The sequence below is a fragment of the Platichthys flesus genome, chromosome 13, assembly GCF_949316205.1.
Source record: "Platichthys flesus chromosome 13, fPlaFle2.1, whole genome shotgun sequence".
NCBI lineage: Eukaryota > Metazoa > Chordata > Actinopteri > Pleuronectiformes > Pleuronectidae > Platichthys > Platichthys flesus.
Window position 1 is genome coordinate 10438472 of NC_084957.1, and position 21864 is coordinate 10460335.

General features: G+C 41.3%; 1 protein-coding gene across 3 annotated transcripts in view; it reads left to right on the plus strand.

Annotated features, from left to right (window-relative positions):
* Nucleotides 1–21864, plus strand: part of erbb4b (erb-b2 receptor tyrosine kinase 4b) — a 276106-nt gene that overhangs the window by 209990 nt on the left and 44252 nt on the right. For 2 of the 3 annotated variants that reach the window (XM_062402618.1, XM_062402621.1), the window contains exons 17-20: nucleotides 2155–2287; nucleotides 6815–6937; nucleotides 9182–9280; nucleotides 13187–13372. In XM_062402618.1, the coding sequence (XP_062258602.1) occupies nucleotides 2155–2287; nucleotides 6815–6937; nucleotides 9182–9280; nucleotides 13187–13372 (541 nt within the window). The remainder of the gene's footprint in view (nucleotides 1–2154; nucleotides 2288–6814; nucleotides 6938–9181; nucleotides 9281–13186; nucleotides 13373–21864) is intronic. The other variant, XM_062402620.1, reaches the window with a different exon arrangement.

A 21864-nucleotide genomic window follows, 5' to 3' on the forward strand; every position in this document is an offset into this window, starting at 1 on the left:
TATCGTTTTTTTTTTTTTGCAGGGATTGTAAGCATATCTGATGAAACTGGATTACTCACTGTCTGTCACGTACTCGTGTCGTGCTTGGTCTGATAAAACTGGCAATACCTCGTCTAACAAGTTCCAATTATCTGTTCTTTTAGTTTGAATTCATTAGAGCTGTTGTCTCCGGGTCTTCCCCGATTTCCCACATGCGTGATTAACGGATTTCTTTTTGAGTCCTGATGTTGATGCAATGGTGGAGAAACATTGCATTTGCTGCATCACTGAGCACGTGGCTTGATGGGTGATCTTTAGAACTGTACGTCGTGGGCATGTTTACAGTAGAGCAGAGGTTCATGTGATCAGTCAGGGGACCTTTTAATGCCATTTGGAGTGACCAACCAAGTGAAGCATGCGGATTGAATTAGATCATCTACAGTGGATCAGGATGCTGACATTACGTCTGTTCATGTGTGAAATTCTAAGAGGTATTTTTTGCTGCTCTTCTGTCCATTTGTCCTTTAGTGGATTATTTTTTATTAAGTTATTATTGAAGAGTATGGAATATGCACAAAAATACAAACATCAAAGTTTTGGTTTCAGACGAGTGAGCCCTAAAATGTGAGGCCTCCGTTTATAGTGAGGTTTCTAACTAACTTTCTGTTGTGTGATTTTTTTGGGGGGACTTTCATTGATTCTAATTTACATGGACTATCAACATGTCTAATCATGTTATATTATAATGTAGACAACGCACTTACAATCCTCCCTTCCTGTGGTAAGGATTAATTAAATGAAAAGTATTTAAACAGATATTTTCTTTCAATTTCTTAAGAAACGTTAGATTTGAAGATTTCTGTCTCTAATCTCTTGGTGGAGTAAGAGGCTACAGCTGGAAAAAAGTTAGCTTGACTTAAATTAAAGAAGGACAGTTTTCCTACCAGCTTGCTAATAACTGTGTTATACCTAGTTTGATTAAGCAAAAATAAATTAAAATAAAATAACTTGTTTAGTCCTCTTGTCACACGCACAGCTCCATCCCCTTTTCGTGACCATGGCATGACTGATTTTGCATTTCTGTGTGGACTTAACAGAGAGGAGAGTTAATGTATTAATTCTTAGATTTAGAGGTGCTGTTAGGCCGGTAACATACTATAATCTAACCCGCTCCATGTAATGGACCATTATAAGAGTCTAACCCCCGATGACAAAGCAAATAAGTGTATTTTCGAACTAATTTATTTAAAGAACTGCGGACAAGCAGAACATTTCACAGTTGGAATTAATGTGTTTTCTGGTGGAATGACAGTGTCTATATTACAAATCTTAATAGTCTCTTGTTAACTATTGATACCAGCATATCTGCAGTAAGATAATATTAGATAATATACCAGGCTAATTGTTCTCTATTGGTCTGAATGGCACTTAGCTCACCTGCACTTTAACAGCTCAGTATGATCCAAGTCTCCAATGTGCCGCCAAAGCGAGAGATGTGGGGGAGATTCAGAGTTCTTCACTTCCCATGAAGCTGGCTGACGGTGATAACAGTTTATGGGGTGTATCCTTGCAGTCTGTGATAAACAGTCCCAAATACCAGCCTTTTCCCCGAGTGATTTAGGGCAGAATCTGAGTCTGTGTTGACCAAATTAGCTTCTTTCATTGCAGGAAAAGGAATTGTGTGTGTGTGTGTGTGTGTGTGGGGGGGGGGGGGACGACTCCTTCTACTTACTTCAAGATTACTCCGAGTGTTGATATCAAATGACAGCGTCGGTGGGGTGCTGAGAATTCACTTTGATGGTTATTTCCATGTTTTTGATCTCAGCCGTGGTTTTAATGAGAGGGCATGGAGGGATATAAGCAGATGAAGCTCAGAGCAAAAACAGACAAAAATGGAAGGTGAAGGTTTTTTTTTTTTTTATTTTAAGAAAGGTCCACAGAGCCTTACGCGGATGATCACAGAGACGTGTGTTGTGTTTGTTTGTTTTATTACCTTGTTTGTTTTTGTGTGTGTGCAAATGATAGTTTTAAGGACGAGGTCGTCTTCGTCCTCTGTCATCATCTCCGTCCTCACGGTGAAAATGTGTCATCGCCTGCACCCTCTTCCGTCTTCATCAATTACTTGTTTTTCTTCCTTCTCCTCTCCCCCCCCCCCCTCCTCTTCGGTGTCTTCAGAACCCCTCTGATCGCAGCGGGGGTGATCGGCGGCCTCTTCATGGTGGTGATCCTGGTGCTGAGCGTAGCCGTGTCTCTGCGCCGGAAGAACATCAAGAAGAAGAGAGCGCTCCGTCGCTTCCTGGAAACAGAGGTGAGCAGGGCGGGGGATGAAAAACCGACTGAAAGAAGGTTGATGTTGATGCCTATACATGCCAGTGAAAGATGTTTGGAGGAGTATGACTGGATAGAGAAACCCAACCGAGGAAAACTTACCTCAATATATTCCCTCTTTTACACCAAATTATGCAGGTATAAGCAGTTTTTATTTGAATGTCTGATTGGCCCTGGAACTATACGATAATATGGACAATTAATACAAACAAAAAGTATTTAGACATTTTTTTTTCGAAACTTTTTGCAAATCATAATGTTCTTGAACAAGGGATTATTTTAACAATAGATTTGGTTGTGTGTGGCTGTGCTTAAAGCGATAGAGCAAACAGGAAAGAAGGAATGATTTTAATATGCACCTCACTCAATTAGGATTTTTTGCATAATTGTGTCAATTGTGGCCCCTTTATGGCACCGGATTTTAGAAAATCGCGCCTGGTCCAAACTTAAACAGCACTTATAATACATTTGGCTGCGATCCACACAATATAGAACTTTTATATTATATACTACTCGCTGATATCCTCAGGTTTAGAGAATTGAAATTGAAAAAGTTGAAAATTAGTGAAAATAAATCACAAAAGAACAGTCAAGTTTTTCTCGCTGAGGTGGCAGAATTATCTAGATTTTCCACATAATTCACGGATTCTAAAATCAATACTCCATTACTTTATTAGAAAACCAGATCAAATTACATCAGAAATGCCTGAGGATCTTTGTCTTAATTTGTGGGATTATATTGTTGTTTGCAGATTTGTGTGTGCTCTGGAGTCTGTGTGTGAGTATGTGAGTATATGTATGTGTAGCAGACACCACACGCTGTACAACATAAGACAAAGTCAGACTGAACGAGGCAGAGAGGAGAATAAGAAGGCTTGCCGATGGAGACTGAAAGAAAAGGGTCAGAAACTCGGAGGCTCAGGTGTTGACTCTGGCCTGGTGTACTGGAGAGGACCCTTGTGCTAGGAAGAGAGAAGGGACCATACCATTAGAGGACAAAAAACACCCTCCTCTTATGTGTTAAAACGAGGAGAGCACATCATGTAATGCACTCGTGGGCCCATAGTGTGAATGAGGTCTTGTTTCACGGCTTTCTGTCTATTCGGGGAGCGCAAGTATGAGTGAAGTGTCTGATGGCTTCGATAATGAATAAATAGCCCAGATATGGCACGTTAGTGTACTTCCATGACTCCTACATATTGTACCACTGTTTTTCTACACAATTTCCGACACAATGTGGTGACACTTAAGTTTAATATATTATGAAAGCAATCTCCGGTGTAGCACTGTCGAGACCTGAAGAAGGAAAAAGCTTTTTCTCATTCTCAATGCCACAATATAATGCATTACATAGTCTAAAGAAAATACTTTTAAACAAAGTGGTCACATGTAGGTGGATGTGACCAATCTTTATCACTACAGTGCTTTTCACAAAGCAGCTGAAAATAATTTAGCTTTTTAAACTCATTTAAGTTAATTATTCAGTGTGAAATGTGAATGTTTCAATATATACATAAGTAAACATGTAAATCATTTTATCTTTACCCAAAGGTTCAATCTAGCATGACATATTATGCCAATAACAGATAATTATGGCTTAACTGTGAGAGTGTCAGACATGATACAAATGTTTCAATCATGACCACTCTGTTCTGGGGCCTCCCTGCCTTTGTTCTATATTGTTGTTTTTATATTGTGGTTTTATGTTCAGTGCACCAACGAACGACTCCAAGGCAATTTCCTGTATGTGCAATCATACTTGGCAAATAAAAATAATTCTGATTCAGATTCTGATTCAAGGAAAGTGAAGCAAGGAGAGCAGCAGTTGAAAAGAACAGAGCATGCGCTCCCACATGCTCTCCACCACAGAGCAGGAAGAGCAGGCCCCTCCCACATATTGAGTGGGAGGGGCTTGGGTGGAGGAGGGTTGCAGTGGAAGCAGGAAGTAGCTAGAGCAAAGCAACGTGATTGCAGCTTTGCCGATTGGGTGCATGAGGTTGCATCTAAACTTAAGTTTACAACCCTGTTGTATAACTGTCTCAATGCATATTAGATTAAACCAAAGAGTTCACCTTCTTACATACTGACAGATTCATCAAGTAAATCTTTCAATAACAGGCTTCTTCCAAAACACTGATGACCTAGTGTTATAAATATATATACTTCAGACTTCAAATTGTTTCTAGCTTTGGATTAACCCGACAAAGACAATGTTTTTAACACTTTATTATCGAAATCATTACCCTGTCTGCGAGAGGCACAGGAGCAGATAGACAGAAGTCTGAACTGGATCTAATGGCTGTCTGTGTAGATATTTTACTTTGCTTATAATGTGTTGCAGTTCAATAGTCAGATTCTAGGAAATTATGTCTGAAAACAACATCACATAATGGTAATTGTCTTCCCAAAGGCTATTTGCTCTATACATCATTTAAAGGTACCGTGTGGAGTTTTTAGGGAAACGAGTTAAAACATGTTTTGACTCAAAGTTATTTCCCATAATGCATATTGTGTATCAATCAACTCTAGTAAAAACAATAAACACATTCCCCTCCTGACCATTTGCAAAACCAGAAGAGAATTTAAAAAAAAGCATCGGTTAGGTCCAGATAACTGAAGGTTTCTCTAACGCCACCTGTAGGACCTGCAGCTGTGAAATAGAGTGGACTTATTTAATAATGAGTGGAAAAGGCAACAACTGTGCACGGACACATGAATCCATATGCATCCATTTGATTGTACATGTGATGCACAGCTCTGCTAAAGATCATTTCAGGACTGAAAAACAGATGCAGTCATACAAACTAAAGTTGAAGGGACACTTGTAAACCATAAATTGAACCATTCCAAAGTGGATTAGTCAGTAACTCTCTTCACCACTTTTCCTTTTGATTGTGAGTTTTTTTGTATACATGTTTCTCTGTTTGAGCATTTTTCAATGCACGTGCCAGGCCAGTGTGTTTACACATCACACGCACTCGCAGTTAACTGCTATGAGAAATCAACGGTTGTGTTTACATTTCAAACACTACGTTGTTTTTTTTTTACATGACTACGTTTGGGTAATTTCAGCACCCGGTTGTGCAGTGAGAATGTGGACAGCTCCAATGTGCTGCACCTTCCCTGCTGCACAGTCTCAAATACTTCAGGACCACTAGTGCTGGACAGCTCCCTGCATAGTGTATTAGCATATCGTAGTGTGTGCCTGTGTGTGTGTGTTTGTGAGTGTGTGTGTGTAATGTTTGTAGATGGCTCATTTTGAAGACATCTGTATTGTCTTGTGTGTGTGACAATGTGTGTTTGTGTGTGTGTGGGGGGGGGGGGTTTAATCCCGCAGAAGCTGATTTGTTATCCCATTAAAAAAATGTTAAGACAGACTACTGTTTTTTAATCAATGGCAGAGCCAGAGGGACAGAAGGTGCCACAGCCAGACTGATTTACACTCTCTCTCCCTCTTTTCCTCTCTCTGCGCTCCCTCTCTAATCGTCCTCTCTTCTCCTAATTCTCCCCGTTTTGCTCCCTCTCTCATGCTTTTGCATCCTCTAAACTAATTCAGCTGCTCACCTCTGCTGTCTTGTTGTTATTGTTGTTCCTGCCACGGTCGCTCTCCCTCCCTCTCTCCCTCCGCATATACAATTCCTCCTACTCGATAGGTATTTTATTTGTCCGTTCCTCCACTTGAGCGGTAATGAGACAACAAAAGTGTCAAATCTTTTCAGGCTCCACAATTATCCACATCCAGCGAGTCTTTCTCTCTGCTCTCCCTCCACCTCTCGCCATCTCTGTCCTGTGCACACAAATTAATGTCCTCACACTTTATACCGAAATGGTACTGGCACTTCAGAGTTTTGCATTTGTCTTGATGGAAAAATGTCATTAAAAGCAACACTTCTTTTTCAGTCATAACTTTAAGCAGCTCGGCGGTAATTGTTGTTTCCTGTGATTAAAGCTGAGTTTCACAGCATGAGTTCTTGGAAATTAGGTCAGGATGTTTTTCTGAAACAGCTTGTTTTCCATTGATTCTAGGAACAGGCTTGTATGAATGATAAATAATAGAAGAAAAACTGTCTGTTTTATTGGTTCTTTTACATAATTGAGGTAGGATCAGGTTAACCTTGCCTTTGCATTCGTATAAACACTACATGAAAAGTGAGTTGTGCTCCTATGATTCTCTTAAAGCTAAATAGCATAGAACTGCTTAACAATGAGACCGATTTTAACCATTCCATAAAATATCTTCATCATCGGTTATGACCTAATGATTAAATATATACTTCTCTTTTAAGCTGTGAACTAAATTGTATGCATGTTCCTTGATTAAATACATTCATGCTTTAGAAACCTTCATTTATGTGCTACACACGGGTCATAGTGTTTCAAACAGTTTAAGAACTTGCAGGGTCAATGCTTACGTCGAGTCAACCATTTGTGTCTAATTTGTGTTGTAGGGTTTGTGTTACAGTTAAATCTGATTGAATGTCCTCTGTGTTACTTGATGTGTTCTTAGCTGGTGGAACCTTTAACACCGAGTGGGGCAGCACCCAACCAGGCCCAGCTTCGAATCCTGAAAGAGACGGAACTCAAAAGGGTCAAGATTCTCGGCTCTGGGGCCTTCGGGACTGTTTACAAGGTAAAACACTCAAAAAAGGAAAAAGTATGTGTTTGCTTGATCATTTGTTTAAGTTTAAATGTGGTAAACATACAGATAATTCATATTCACTCGGAAACTTGAGACATTTTCCAATGTCTTGTAAGATCTCGCAGCGAGACGTATCACAAGCCAGATAATGACTGTAAATCAGATGTAAGGCTGGTGGGGATGAAAGGAATAAGTAATATAGCAGACACTGAGACCCCTGGGGTTACACTGAATATGAGGTAGCCGAGGTCACCTCCAGTGTGATGACCGGTTCGGGAGAAGTAGAGAGGAACGGCACTTAAATGAGAAAGAATAGACTCTCCTGCCTGACATCATCAGTGGACGTTTTGTGGATCCATCCATTCACATTACAGCACATTTCTGGGTCAGAGGTCTGGCATGAGCGCAGATGTCCTTTTTCTTGCATGTTTCCTCTGGGAATCTGCATCCTCTGGGCATGTAAAGAAAAGTAGTTCATTCACAGTCACATGGTTGAGCCCAAGCATCCATACAGTGGTATCCCTGGTGGTCGCAAAGTATTGAGGTAAATACATTTCATCTCTTCTGGATCCTCTCAGAGTGGAGGAGCAGTTTTGTGACGCTGAGATGCTCTCAGGCAGTCGGATGAGAAAACTCACTTCAGCAGCTTCACTGCACGATCTTATTAATTCAGACACAATCCAGAATTCGTGGCTAATGAGCCTCAGCATTCAGATTGACGTGTAACGTTTAAAGGTCCCCTGTAGACTTTTTAACCACCAGTGGCGCAATGGGTAGATGAGTGACGCCTTGTGTTTCTTGTGTTTTACGAGCACATGAAAGAAGAGGCACACTTAACACACAATGACACAAGTGAAACAGCTGTCGTGGATAAGTGCAAGAAAACAGGTCGAACATGATACAGAAGAGTGTTAATATTCCCAGGCCCCTTTTTAAAAAATGGCATAGAATGAATATATCTCTGCAACTGCAGGGTCTTTATAAACAACATTGGTGTCTATAGAAAGGTAACAGCTGTGTGGTTGCTGTAGAGATTTAAGCACCAGTATAGATCTTAATGGGTCAGGGTAAATGACAAGGGAACACATGATGAATAGAGGATTTCATGCCCGCAGATTTTGTCGTTTTTAAGTGAATATCTCCTATGGAATGGTGCAGATGTATCCCACAACCCCAGCACAACATCTGAACACCATCTGAGCCCAATGTTATTCGTATATAGTGAAGCAGAGCAAAGTCACAGAGATTTTATTATAGATTTGTTTAGGCATCGTCTCCAAATGGCCGCTTTGGCACAATCGATGCCAATTGATAAAATAATAAAACTCATTTGTTTTCACTTACTTGTCACCAGCTGTATTCATTTTATCAAAATATCCCTAATTGGCAAAGAAACTGTAAAAGCTCTCTGAAAAGCAGAGTGTATTGGAAGCTGAGCATACATAGGGTCGCAGCAGTTCAATGGTCAGTTTCAACAACCAAGGCAAGGCCATTTCATGAGTTGTTTGCAGATGATGAATACTTCAGAAGGGGCCTTAAACTAAAATAACACATGTATTTGTCTACTGTCCTTGTGCGGCTGTCAGCAACGATATGCCACCTCGGTTTGTAGCACCCTATTCAATGTGAAGTTAGAAATGGTAGGAAATAGTCTTGAGGGGTATTTTGCACCAGCTATAGCAAACAGCAATGTGCAAAATTTGACTTAAGCTCAAATAGCTCTTTTGGACATATATGAAGCATGTCTAAATTGCACAATATGGAATATAAAATAGATATATAATACCACATACCCGGAGTGTAGTTAATATAAGAAGCAAAGTGGTGAGTCATTGTGCTGCATTATAATTATTATCAGAAGTGCAGGTAGGGAGACAATCAAGAAGAGGTAGGACATGGAAATTACAGCTTTGTGAGAGCAGGTGTCTTATTGTGAGCGGAGGTGGACGAGCTGTCGTCGCATGAAGTGAAACGCGTTTGAAACATTGCTTTGACCACATTGGCAGCCGCTATATCGGTTTAATCCCATCTGAAATGAGATACTTTGAAGTAATTAAACAGCTCCACACAAGTCTTTACACAAGGACAAAATAACCTTTAATTACACAGCATGTCGTACATTCTCATCCTGTTAGTGAGATTCATCCTCTTTAAAGTCTGCAGCGCCTCTCTCCTGATACATTGACTCATCATGTGGTTGTGTGTATGTGTGTATGTGTGTGTGTGTTTCTTTAGGGTATTTGGGTTCCTGAGGGTGAAACGGTGAAGATCCCAGTGGCCATAAAAATCCTAAATGAGGCCACCGGACCCAAGGCTAACGTGGAGTTCATGGATGTGAGTATTTTCAGAACAGGAAAAATGTGAAACTGAGCTAAACGACGGAAAAACAACAAAAATCCATTCCAATTTTGAGTTGTATGTTTTAAGCATTTGGATTTCGTGCAGTGTACAGGGGGGGGGGGTTGCGAATGGAAACAGAGTGAGCACATAAGTGGCGAGCTTTGGCTTTACACCTCAGAGGATTTACTTATACTGTGTGAGGTGGAATTAAATAACTGAGGTTTGGAAAAGTGTTTTAGTTTATGTTCTTGTAAAACTGTTTAGGTCCAGCAAACTTTATTTAGATTTTACTACAATACTCCGATACAACATAAACCTACCGTATCAGAGTACTGTTGGCACCATGACTTATTGTTTTGTGCCGGGAGTGGATTAAAGAATCCAAAATACCGGAACCCACTCCTCAGTGATTTCAAAAAGAAAGCAAAACTTGCAAAATAGCTCAGTTGGTGGAATGTAGCATTGAGAACTAAGCTTACGCCCTATGGACTCCGGAATGGAAATCGTCGGGGGGGGGGGGGGGGGGGGGTCTCTAAGACCCTTACACGCTCTTGGGTACAAACACGCAACACCACAGGCTCCCGGCACTGTGCACCGGGGCCACCGTTTATTAAACTTTCATAACTCTGCTCATTTCAAAAGCAAAAGCAAAAAAAATGATGATTACCCCGCAATGATGCAATGCAGATGAAATAACATCCTTCAACACATGTGCACATGCACACACAGACACACACCAGGAAACTGACCCAATTGCGGTCATGTTCCGCACTCAGCTTGACAGTCTGAGAGGAAGAGGTTTTGGGGTGTTAGTGTTTCTATTTTTATCGAGACGTCTTTGATGAATATCCTGTGTGTGTTTAAACTTATGATCTACACTATGGGCTTTCGGGGCCTGTGTGACAAACAGAGAAGCAGATATCACCCATGAAAAAAAAATAATAACTTACTAAAATATAAGCAAGAGACAGAAGCGAGACTTAGGGCTTTTCTATAGACTCTGTGGAGACAAAGTTGCTGTTAGAAAAAAAGGAAAATGCACTTAGTCTATTCAGGACTGGACGTGAGCATGTGAATTACTAATGTATTTGATTCTGATTGGCTGAGCCAGAACGCACAGAAAAAGTAAAACAAATCAAAAATGTGCTGAAAACAAATTCAGAGCTAATTTGTTGATTGTTGGTTGATTCCCTTTTTTTTTTTTTTATTTATTTTTGTGGCTCAGTTAAATTATCTTTCCAGTGATGATCTCCTACACGTTCATCCGGTCCACAATCTTCTTGTGTTGTTTTCTGAGCAGCTGTGGGCTCAGCCTCTGCACCGGGGGAACATCAATGCTCTTTACTGAGGATAATGATTTGTTTACATGACCCGGTTACCCTCACGCTGCAGGTCACACTAACTTACCTCTTAGAAGAGTATCTGAGGACTGACTCAATGATCCCAGTGAAAAGCCAGGGTATCAACACCGAGCCTGGATGTATGTCTCTGTGTGGGTACAGTGTAGCAAGGCTTTTGTTCTGTGACCCACAAACTTGCATTCCACATTCATAAATAATAATAATAAACTTAACTTATAATCCACTAAGCTACACAGTGCTTCACAAAAATCAATATCACTACAATATCCAATTCATCTGCTACACATTTTGTGTCTTTCTGTTAACATAACTTTACACTGAGTCCACTTTATTTAATACGCTTTGAATACAGGTTGATTTGAAATTAATGGTAATTAACCAGTTAATACTTTGAAATGTAATAATTACATTATTCAAGAAAGTTGTTTGATGCATCTATTTAGGTTGTTCATGTTATCTGCATATTTCACAATATTGCAGTTTACTTTGTTTGGTCTAAGTAAACTTCTGAAGACTTCTAAGCCCATTTTTCCTACTTTACGGCATTAAGTTTACTGCATTGAATTGTTACATAATCTTTTTCTGTTCAACAACAAAACAAGAACCTCATTGAGATGGGGAAACTAGTGTTTTCGTGAAGCCAGGAGAGGTTTTTTTAGCCATGTTAAATTATTGCCCCCTCTACACGTGTGAAGCTTTCATTATAGTACGTGAATGAGTTTGTTTTCACATGTGGGATTCTGGATAATGTCCCTGATCGACTCTGGAGTCTCTCACAGACTTTGGCCCGATTCACTGTATCTCGTGCCATCACGAGAGGAGCAGGGATACCATAAAGTTTACAATGTGTTGTGATAGTATCTCTCTCTTAATAGAGCACTACCGACTATTTCTGTCTCTCTGCAACACACTTACACACAACCGCCTCCACCTGTGTTGTGTGCTTTTGCTGCATCTATCTCATGATGGATTGTCAAATTGTAAAATAGTTGTATTGCTCTTTGGTAGCTCTTTTTTTAGTATTAGAATAATAAGTTGTGAATGTTCACGGTGCTGCCATCGTATTCCTTGTAGCAAACTAATATATTATGTTTGCTCCTGCTCTACAAGTCCCTGTATGTGTAGGTGTTGACACCACAAGTGAGTTCAAAGGCTGATAAATAATGTACCGGAGCTTTTTCATATGTACATATGTTCTATTCAGTAGCGGCTTCTACCGCAGAAATGTTCCACACTAAACAAATGAAAAATAAACTATTATTACTGTAGTTTGTAGTAAAAAAAATAAATAAAGGACACAGACACTTGATTCACAACAATTCTCCCCGTGATGTATTTACTCCATTTTTATTTACTACAAAGAGTGCTGACAGCCTTGTGAGGCAGCAAGTCACTTTGATGTGCAGGTTTCTTTTTTGTATAGAAATCTACTGTTTCTGACGTAGTGGAACCTTGCTGCTAACTTCAAGAGCAACTTCAGCCTGAAACAGAATAACGGCTCCTATGATCTTAGACATTTCAGCCTACACTTGTAAACATGATGGACTCTGCCAGTGTGTTGAGTCTTTGAACCTTTTCTCAAGCATTCGTTCTTTTTTACGGCAAGTGTACAACTACAGTTTGGGTTTAATGTGACAACTTGTGAATGAAGCACTGGTCCTCTGAATATGTCAATGGAAACAGCTCCCGTATTTAGTCACAAGCCTAAATATTTAACCACGTTACTCAAGTAAAATTAATTTTGAGTTAATGTATTAAACATAAAAAATTGCATAAATCAGCTATTCTGATCCAGACAGTGGAAAGTGTCTAACAGTAGATTTTAAATCTAAACTTTATTTGACTTTTTATGTCTGCAATTTCTAATGAGACCCTGCAGTGCTAGTCACAGTGACAAATTGGGAAACACAACAGCAAATCCCAAAGCACAACAACAAATCAAAAAACCCAATAAACACAATGGCACAATAAATAAAAAACACAATGGCACCCACAAAAAAAGCACAAAAGAAAATAAGTAAACAAAACAGCAAACCACCAACCACAACAAACAAAGACACACACAAGAAAACACAATGGCATATCTCTGAACATAACAAGTCAAGAAACAACTACATACAAGAAAACACAACAATAACGAATAAACAGTTGCCAACACTATTCAACCTGTATATATATTTGTTTGATTTTCTGTTAAATTGTGCTGTCTGTTAATGGAGATAAGCAATAAGAGGATATTAAGTCTTCATGTGCGGTTCAATCAAAAATAATTGGGATATTCTTTGCAATCAAAAGACAAAAAAATGTTTCACAGCAGAGCGCCGCGGCTTCAAAGACGATTTCAAAGCTCAGTTCTCAACGAACACTCAAGATCAGAAAAACAACACGTCAGTGATGTAATTGATGTTTTCCTAAGACAGTTGGCTGACGAATACAGGAAACAAATATTGCAGGATCTGTGGACATACTATTACAAACGTCAACCTCCAACACCCCTCCTCCCACCCCACATGCCTGAGTGTGTACGTGTCTCCTTCAGGAGGCCCTGATCATGGCCAGCATGGAGCACCCCCACCTGGTCCGCCTGCTGGGCGTCTGCATGAGTCCCACCATCCAGCTGGTCACGCAACTGATGCCTCACGGGTGCCTGCTCGACTACGTCCTCGAGCACAAGGACAACATTGGATCCCAGCTGCTGCTCAATTGGTGTGTCCAGATTGCCAAGGTAAGGCCGGAGAACTTAGCTGCGCTAGTCGTTTCTCATGCTTGTTGTTCATTTCTTTATTTCCTAAATGACTGGGCGTATTATTTGATGACAAGTGATTGACAGTTGATGTTGAGTTGCTCTCTATCGTCAAGTGAGCTGTTTTTTGTAGATGCTCTCATTTGTTTATTGTCTATTTGAGGTGCTCAGGTGCTTTTTTCACTTCATCCTTACTGGAAAAACTCACGTGGCCGAAGTTAACAACTCTGCTCATTTCATCGTAATCCTCCATTGTGGTTCTCTTCCACTGCGATTTGTGTTTTACGTGATTGTCCTTCCGAGAGACGTTTAGGCCACCGTGCATGTTTCAAGTGATCAAGACCAAGTGAATTGACAGACAAAAAGATGTCTATGTTAGTCTTTAGCAGAAGGTTGACAGACAGAGGACAAGGACTGCAGGTATTGTGTGTGCTGGCATGTTTGTGTGTGTGTGTCTGTGTGTGTGTGTGTGTGTGTGTGTGTGTGTCTGAATGTGTGAGATTCAGCAGCAGACAGTGCCGCCGCTCACTACCCTCTGTGGAGAAGTGTAGTCAATAATTCAAAGCCTGTGTGTGGAGTGCAGGGAACTCGGTGTTACAGATCACGGATGTAGGAGTGCATTTTAATAAGCTTTAAATAGTTTTAATATTAATAGGCGGCACATTCACCATGTAATGGTCTCTTTTCCTCCTCTCTGTCAATGTGGAAAGACTAAAACTGACAAACTCGCAAGTCACAAGAGATAAATCAACATCTCTCTGACTCGAACAACCACATTGTCTTTAATAAGCCTGTTGTTATCCATGTATTTAATGATTAATAAAAGATATCGGCTGCAAGACCTGATGAAATATACCCCTGTATGTATAATATGATTTAATTGTGTCTGTAAACATGCTCAATGATACAGCGCGGGTTAAAAGCGTATAAGCACAACCCAGCGAGAGAGTCGTGAACCGAGAAGCCGAGAAAAGCAGCATGAAAATGACTTCACAGTCGCTGCGGTCCCAGATTTAATATCTTAGACAAATATTTTTGCGACCATTTTTGGCTAAATCAGAGGCAGGCGGCGCTGCAGTCGGCTTCCGCGGGAAAAATATTAAGCCATCAATTAAACTCAGAGACACAGTTACACAGTCCTACCATAGAAAGTGCTTTTCTTTCATTTTTATATAAACCAAAGGCAATCAAAGCATGCATTAATTCTTGCCATGCCGACAAACTCCCCATGCTGTGTAACACAAACATTGACATGGTACGGAATTAATCACACAAATTACTTAGTGCGAAGAAGGATGGAGACTGGCTACACACCGTCACACAGGAATTAATACTGTACACGCCAACTGTGAACAGTTGTCAACATGGAGACATGTATAATTCATGAAGGGTAGATATGATGATGCATTATTTACTCCTGCTACTGCGGGTCTCGAGCGTGTATTGTTTAGCGCGGTCGATAATTGGCTGCGGCTCTCGTGTGGACACAAATAGCTGTCGGGAGACGCGGTCAATACGGTGCCCTCATGTGGCTTCACGCACACACACACACACACACACACACACACACAAACTGCGGCCCACACTTATCGGAAATCAGGGCAACGAGGTAAATTGGGCCACTTAGTCTAATACGACTCCTGCGTGTAGGAATGCTGACTGATGATAACTTCTCCTGTAGATTCTTTCCTGCAAATGATGTCATTATCATTTTTCATGGAGGCAGCGCGTACGTCGAGGCTCCCGCAAGTGACGGGGCTCCGCTCTCCGAGGCAACCCCCCCCCGCCCCTGTCATGGCCGCCATCACAGCCATATTTTATTAATGGAGTGATCCGCCCTGAGAGTCATACTAATGAGCAGATTCATCAGAGCCACTATGCATGCAGGGCTCTTGATGCCGCCGAATATGCTTCTTTTTTTTTTTTTTTGACTCATCTTTGCATAACCCCCCCCGACTACAGCCAACTACATCTCTTTCTCCTCATTATGTCTGCTTGCTTTTTAAATCTCCTCCCTTGTTCACCAACTCTTTTGGTCCTCTTCTTCATGTGTATAGGGTACAGTGTCACACGCTTTGACTTGGAACTGCTATCCCTATATTCCAAATTACATATGTCAAAAGACGATACCGCTGAGATGCTGCTGCGTGGGAAGAGGATGTGAAAGGAGTTGCTGTTGGGTTGATCTGGACGACGTCCTCAAGAAACTTCTCAAAGTGGATGAAACGTTTCCATGTTCCACCCTGACACGTGTATCTCAAGCCGTTGAGTAGAGGAGAAATCCAAATGCAGACAGTGGTTGTTAGATTTCGGTCATAGAGAAATCTTGGTAGATATTTTATTCCAGGAACCAAGATTAATCAGATTTACAATAAATACATTTGTGGACAGATCTGCATTTTCCTTTACTCCATGTTTGTACTGCATTAACATCGCCTCGATAGCATCGTCATTAGATTCCTGATTCTTCGGCCATGAAACGGTGAAACCTGTGTTATGAATCTGAATCTGAAGCCACTGCCCTGTGCTGTCAAAGTTAGTATTGCCATAGGACACACATTTGAGAGCCATATATCAGCCGTTGAAATAAACCGCTCCAGTCATTTTTAACTATTTCACTGACTTGCCTGGACAGTGAATGTTGATGCTTCACTTGTGGCTGCTCTCACTCATATGATACCAAATGCTGGCATGACGTTATCACATGGCATCTCATTGAATCTAACACAGGGGCACAAAAGCGTTTGTCTCTTTTTTTTCACGTTTTTTTCACGGTCCCCAGAAAATGAATCCTTCTGATTTTAAACCACCACCAGCAGAATCTCACTTGCCCGGTTAATAATCTACACATTTACTGGATGGCTTGGTAACACGGACGTACACACAGTCAAGATGGTGGTGTAGAACAACCCTTGGCTTTTCCTCCAGCGCCAGTGCCAGTTCCAGATTGGCAGATGGCTGCGGCTGAAGTACCTCGACAAACTTTGAAAGGATTGCCATGAAGTCCGGTACGTTCATATGCCTTGTTGGATAATCTGTGCTCCGCCGAGTTTTCCTCCGGTAGCATCAGCAGGTCAACGTCTCATTGACTTTAAGAGGTGGATCTAGGTGATTCCATTCAGACGCCTCGCAGCCTGCTGTTCACGAACAAAATGTCTATTATTTTCGTGTCAACATTAAAATGTAAAACTGTCGGTGACAATCCAGTTATAGTATTTTTATTCTGCGTTCCTTTATTATAATGGGACCGTTGCTGTAAGGCAGTGTAATGACAGGCTCCCTGTTGTAAACTGGCACAATTTAGAAGCTTCTAGCTGAATTCCTTCGATGTGGCAGAAATGGACAAAAAGAAGGGAAATGATAGAAGCTGCCGTCGCATAGGTTGTTCATAACAGCGGTGGTTGCCGTCTGGATTTTATTTTTCCTGTTAAATATTTAGCGTGAACTCCGCGCGGTCTGCCTTTGAAGGAAGACTCTGTGTTGCTCTTCCTGTGAGACTTGTTTCAGAACGATGCGTAATATCCACATCAATACAACGCCACAGTTTAAACAACTTCACTTACATGATACAGCGGGCTTTACACTGGAAGCTGTTTGTCGAATACGCCGGCATATTGTTTCCTGCTCCCTGACATCGCTGCTCAAGTGAAGTGTGTATTTGTGTGTGTGTGTGTGTGTGGTAAGAGGGCCCCACGCTGTGTATCACAGGGTCATTTCTCTGTGTAAACCAGACTAGGCAAACATGCCTCTCTCCAACTCATTACATACATCCCCAGGGTTCCAATGAAAACACTGCCCTGCCCACCCACCCCCCCCGCCTCTCCCGCTTGTCTTCATGTCACCATAAAGACAATATTTATTGTTGTGTCTCTGAATATGCATGCAAAAAGAATATACTGTCGACTCCGATAGATCTTCGTGTTTTCTGTCAGTAAAAATGTTCATCATGTGCAGACTTCAGCGATGAGCCACCTGCCTGCAAACTGTTGCTTTCTTCCATGGTTTCCGTCTTCTAAGCCCCTGAGAGCCTCTAGTTTTACCTCATAATGCTGCAGAAAACTGCTGTCTCACAGCGCTGTGAGGCCTCTTGCTTCATTGGTTGATCCTTAGGAAAACATTTTGATTTGGATTTTTCGGGACCGGTGCTAGCATGAGCAGAATATTCAACATGGCCACATTTTTAACAGAATAACATTCCTGCAAGGACGGAACTTGTCAAGGGCACCGGCAAGCGCAGGGCACCTGAGGTCTGCGCCTGAATCATTAAGTACTACATAAAGTAAAAGCCAGTTTTGTGTTAAGAGTAGGATTAAACCACAAAAAAAATGTCTTTGGTTACTATTACTTGTTAGCACTACCCTTCAATCTATCACAGCTCTTTTGCACTAAAGTAAGTAGGTATACGTAGGCTACTTAAATGTGGGTAAACCCAATAAAAGCCGATTGACTCCTCTCTCATTGCCATCAGAGGAGTTTGCTTTCTAGTTCTTTCGATCACTGACAATCAGAGCTGATAAAAAAAACTTAAAACCCTTTTTTTGTTTTAATGCATACCACCGTGTTGGTATGACGCATGACAACCACCAACTTGAACTCCCCCCCCCAGGCTCTCTTCCTCGTCTCGCAGGGAACACTCAGAAGGCATGTGAATCTGAGGAGACTGGCAGATACCCGCTCCAACACTGCATGCGAACACACAGAGCGAGGAGCAGATCACAGGCGTCAAGGCTTCGATACCACCAACCCTCATAAATGTGTCCGCCTGTCTCCTTTCCCCTCGCTGTGTCTCTCGTTGCAGCTGTCTCTCTTCTCTCTCTCTTGTCTGTCTTTTTTTCCCTGTTCTTTAATGCATGTATTAATACTGTAATGGACGGGTAATGCAGACTTATGTAGAATTCACAGATCTTTCTGGTTTTTCATGTGAGGAGAGTTAAAACACGCTGTTCCTTATCATCGGAAGCCTGTTGTTGCAGTTGTAGACATGTACACGATGCAGTCGATGCTTCATTATTTGCCTGATTGAGGGAAAATAACTTTTTTTTAATTAGAATTATTGTCATGAATCGCCTTAAAATCAAAGAACTCGCCAAAGTAAAGTCTTTAAAACACATTTGGTCAAAAATGTGCCCCAGAGACATTTTCTTCAAACTAGAGGACATCCATTAATTAGCAGTTTGTCAAATAGAAGAGAAAAACTCATAAGTTAAGCCCGAGTCTGAGCTGATCAATGACAATATAAACCTGCGTCTGTCTCTCAGTGGCACGTGATCGATTTCCCATGATTTTAAATAGTATTCTTATTATTTTTGTGAGTGTTATTGGCGAGGTACTGCCTAGGAAAGGCTGGGTTGCTCACCTCTTGTTTATGACAAAGCCATGGCTTCATGGAAAGGAGGAGGACGCCTCCCTCCAGTGGCGTTCTTGGAACGTCCAAGGACACGTTGGAGAGATTACAGGGAATGCCCCTGGGGTTTCCCCTGAGGAGCTGGACTTGGCCGGAGAAAATGGAGAATGACATCGGGGCTCCCTTGCTCAGTCTGCTAAGTATATAAGCAGTGGGATATGTATTGATTGTGACCTTAATACTTATAGCAATGCATTTTTTTTACCTAAAATATTCCGTTTTATCAACAGAAGTGTTTTGGTTTTATTCATGTGCCTTTATGGTGAAACGTGGTCACCTGGAGTGGCCTCTCGATGCAAGAGTGCAAACCTGGAGGCAGCAGACGGATAAATAGTCACCGTATACAAACACCATCAGGCCGGCACTGACTCATGGTTGCCATGTTGTCAGTCATAAGCACACACAAACAACCAATACATTCTCTCTCTCTCTCTCTCTCTCTCTCTCTCTCTCTCTCTCTCTCTCTCTCTCTCTCTCTCTCTCTCTCTCTCTCTCTCTCTCTCTCTCTCCTTCGATCTCTGTCTTTCTCTCTCCTCTTCACTCACTCACAGACACACTCACACACACTCACACACACGCAGCAGTGACGTGGTTTTAACGGCATCTGGCTGAGGGGAGATGGATGTGGCCAAGTAGGGCGGTGGGGGAAATGGATGACTGCAGGCAGCCCACACAATGGATGAGACTGGCAGCTGAGGGAGACAGGTCTACACTAATGAGTGACTGCCAGACACACGCACACACACAGACACACAGACACACAGGTAAATGAAGGCCTGTAGGTATTCATACTGGCAAACATAAACATTAACAGAGTGAATGTCTTGTAATTTGATCGGACGCATTTACTCACAGACCATATTGTGGTGCCGTCTGACAAACAAATGAATACACACCCACACACACTGACGTAAGAACTCTGTAATGAGGGTTTTCCTTTCGTACGTCTCACTTCCCCTCTCACACGGAGTCGGTGTCAAACTGGGAATGTTCTCACCACTTCTTAACCTTTTCCTAAACGCAAACTGTGCTGGAGATACGTGTCTTCGTCCACTGCTGTGCGTGACACCATTGCCCTATATTCCTCTTCTCACTTCTCATTAAAGAGCAGCTTCAGCCTCTGATTTTAAATCTATATCCCGGAGGAAACACACATACCAGCCCACACATCTGCTTGTGCATGTGTGTGTGTCTGTGTGTGTGTAGCCTCTTTGCTGTGCCTTTTGTATCATTATTAAGCCTAGAGGCTAAAGACATGTGGGCCCTGTCAACAAGTCAACTGAAAACCCATTTGAAACAGTACGAGAAATAGCCGGCAGAGGCATCAGAGAAAGATTTGTACGGTATAAAAACAATTAACTACTTTAAACTGTTCCAACTGTTATTGATTGCAGTGGCGAGGTTAAGAGCAAAGTGTCAAGAGCATTTCAACTGGAGATGGGTCTTTCTGTGAAGTTCTTTTTTTTCTCCCTTCACTGCAAAGACAGCTACAGTCGGTAACAGGCATTTAGTCACTTGTTATACTTTTCAGTTCATTGATAAAGAAATTCAGTAAAAGATACGATGGGGTCAATGCAACAACTCTCTAGTGCCACCACCGAGGCCCTGTTCAGACCTGGTCATGACAGCCATCCTGAGAGATCACAAGGGAATAACAACACATCTTTGTTTACAAATGCGTCTAACAGTGTTCTGTGCAAGCAAGAGATAGAGAGAGAGAGAAAGAGAGTGATTGAAGTTAAGAGGGGCTGAATGAATGAATGAGTGTGCGTATCTATGAAGATTTAAATGATTCAAGAATAGTATCAGTCATTATGTGTTGGTCAGTGTTGATAATGTGGCAGAAGAATGTGGCTGCATGTGACGGCCTCCCAATGTGGAGGTGTTCATATTTCAGGATGTTAATACCGGCTCTGAACTGGAAGATGAACTGGGATCATCTCATACCTCCCACATGTGCCTGTAGCCATGTATTTGGGGATTTTATGTGATTGTGTGAGATGATTCTCACTTAACTCTTTCATTCCTTTTTCCAGTGTGGTTTCAACTCTGGGCTTTCATGCCAGACGAAAATATGATGAATGACTTGGGTGAAGTACGGAATCTGCTACCAATTCCATTCGACCAATCCACAAACCACAATCCACAAACTTTGACAACAATAGACTCCCCCTGTAGATTCAATTAAATACGTTATTTCCACCAAGCTTCTGCAGGAATGAGGCATTCATCAAATGTTAACTTATTAACCCTGTGTAGACGAATGTCACAAAGTTGCCTCAAACCCCATTCCGGTCTTAATGCCGCCAAGGTGCCGATTGTGCCTGATGTTGCAAATACTACACATAACAAGGAAGGTATTCGAGGCACTCTGCCGTCATCTAGGGGTCGGAGTGTAAAATGCATACTAGCCCCTTGGGACTGTGCTGCAAAGTTATTTTGAGGTATTAAGCTGTATTTTAAATACTGTTACGATGGAACAGCAATGATTGTACAGAAAACATATTATGTTATTCAATTTCAAGCAAAAGCAGCATCAATATAATAATCTACACACCAAAATTAGTTAAATTAAGGTTAAGTCCCATTATGCCTAATGTCACTAATTTGCCTCATACCTAAATTTGTATCTATTGTATATGCTGTATTGAACATTCTCCACTTAATTAAGCATCTGTATGAAAGGCCAAAAACACCAATAATATTTTTGTTATATAATTGGAAATTAATTCAGGCAGCAAGGGGTTAAAGATTTGAAATACAGTGTCCACAATCAATGGACTCAACAATAATTTCACGTGATGACAACAGCGCTAAGAAAATATAGTATTTACTTTGTTGATGAGCCTGACCTCATTTGCAACACATTTGTTTAAGTCATAGGGATTGAGGCGGATATCAGGTAGTGTAGTACCTCTTGTTTTCGTCATTGAAACACTATGGAAACCAGGCCATTTATATTTTTTCATATCTTTGACATATTTTTGCATAAAGTGGGTTTGAGAACACTTCTTGAACTGTCGGCTCAGTTACAACCAGCCTCTTGGTGTTGTAATGATGATGAGAGAGG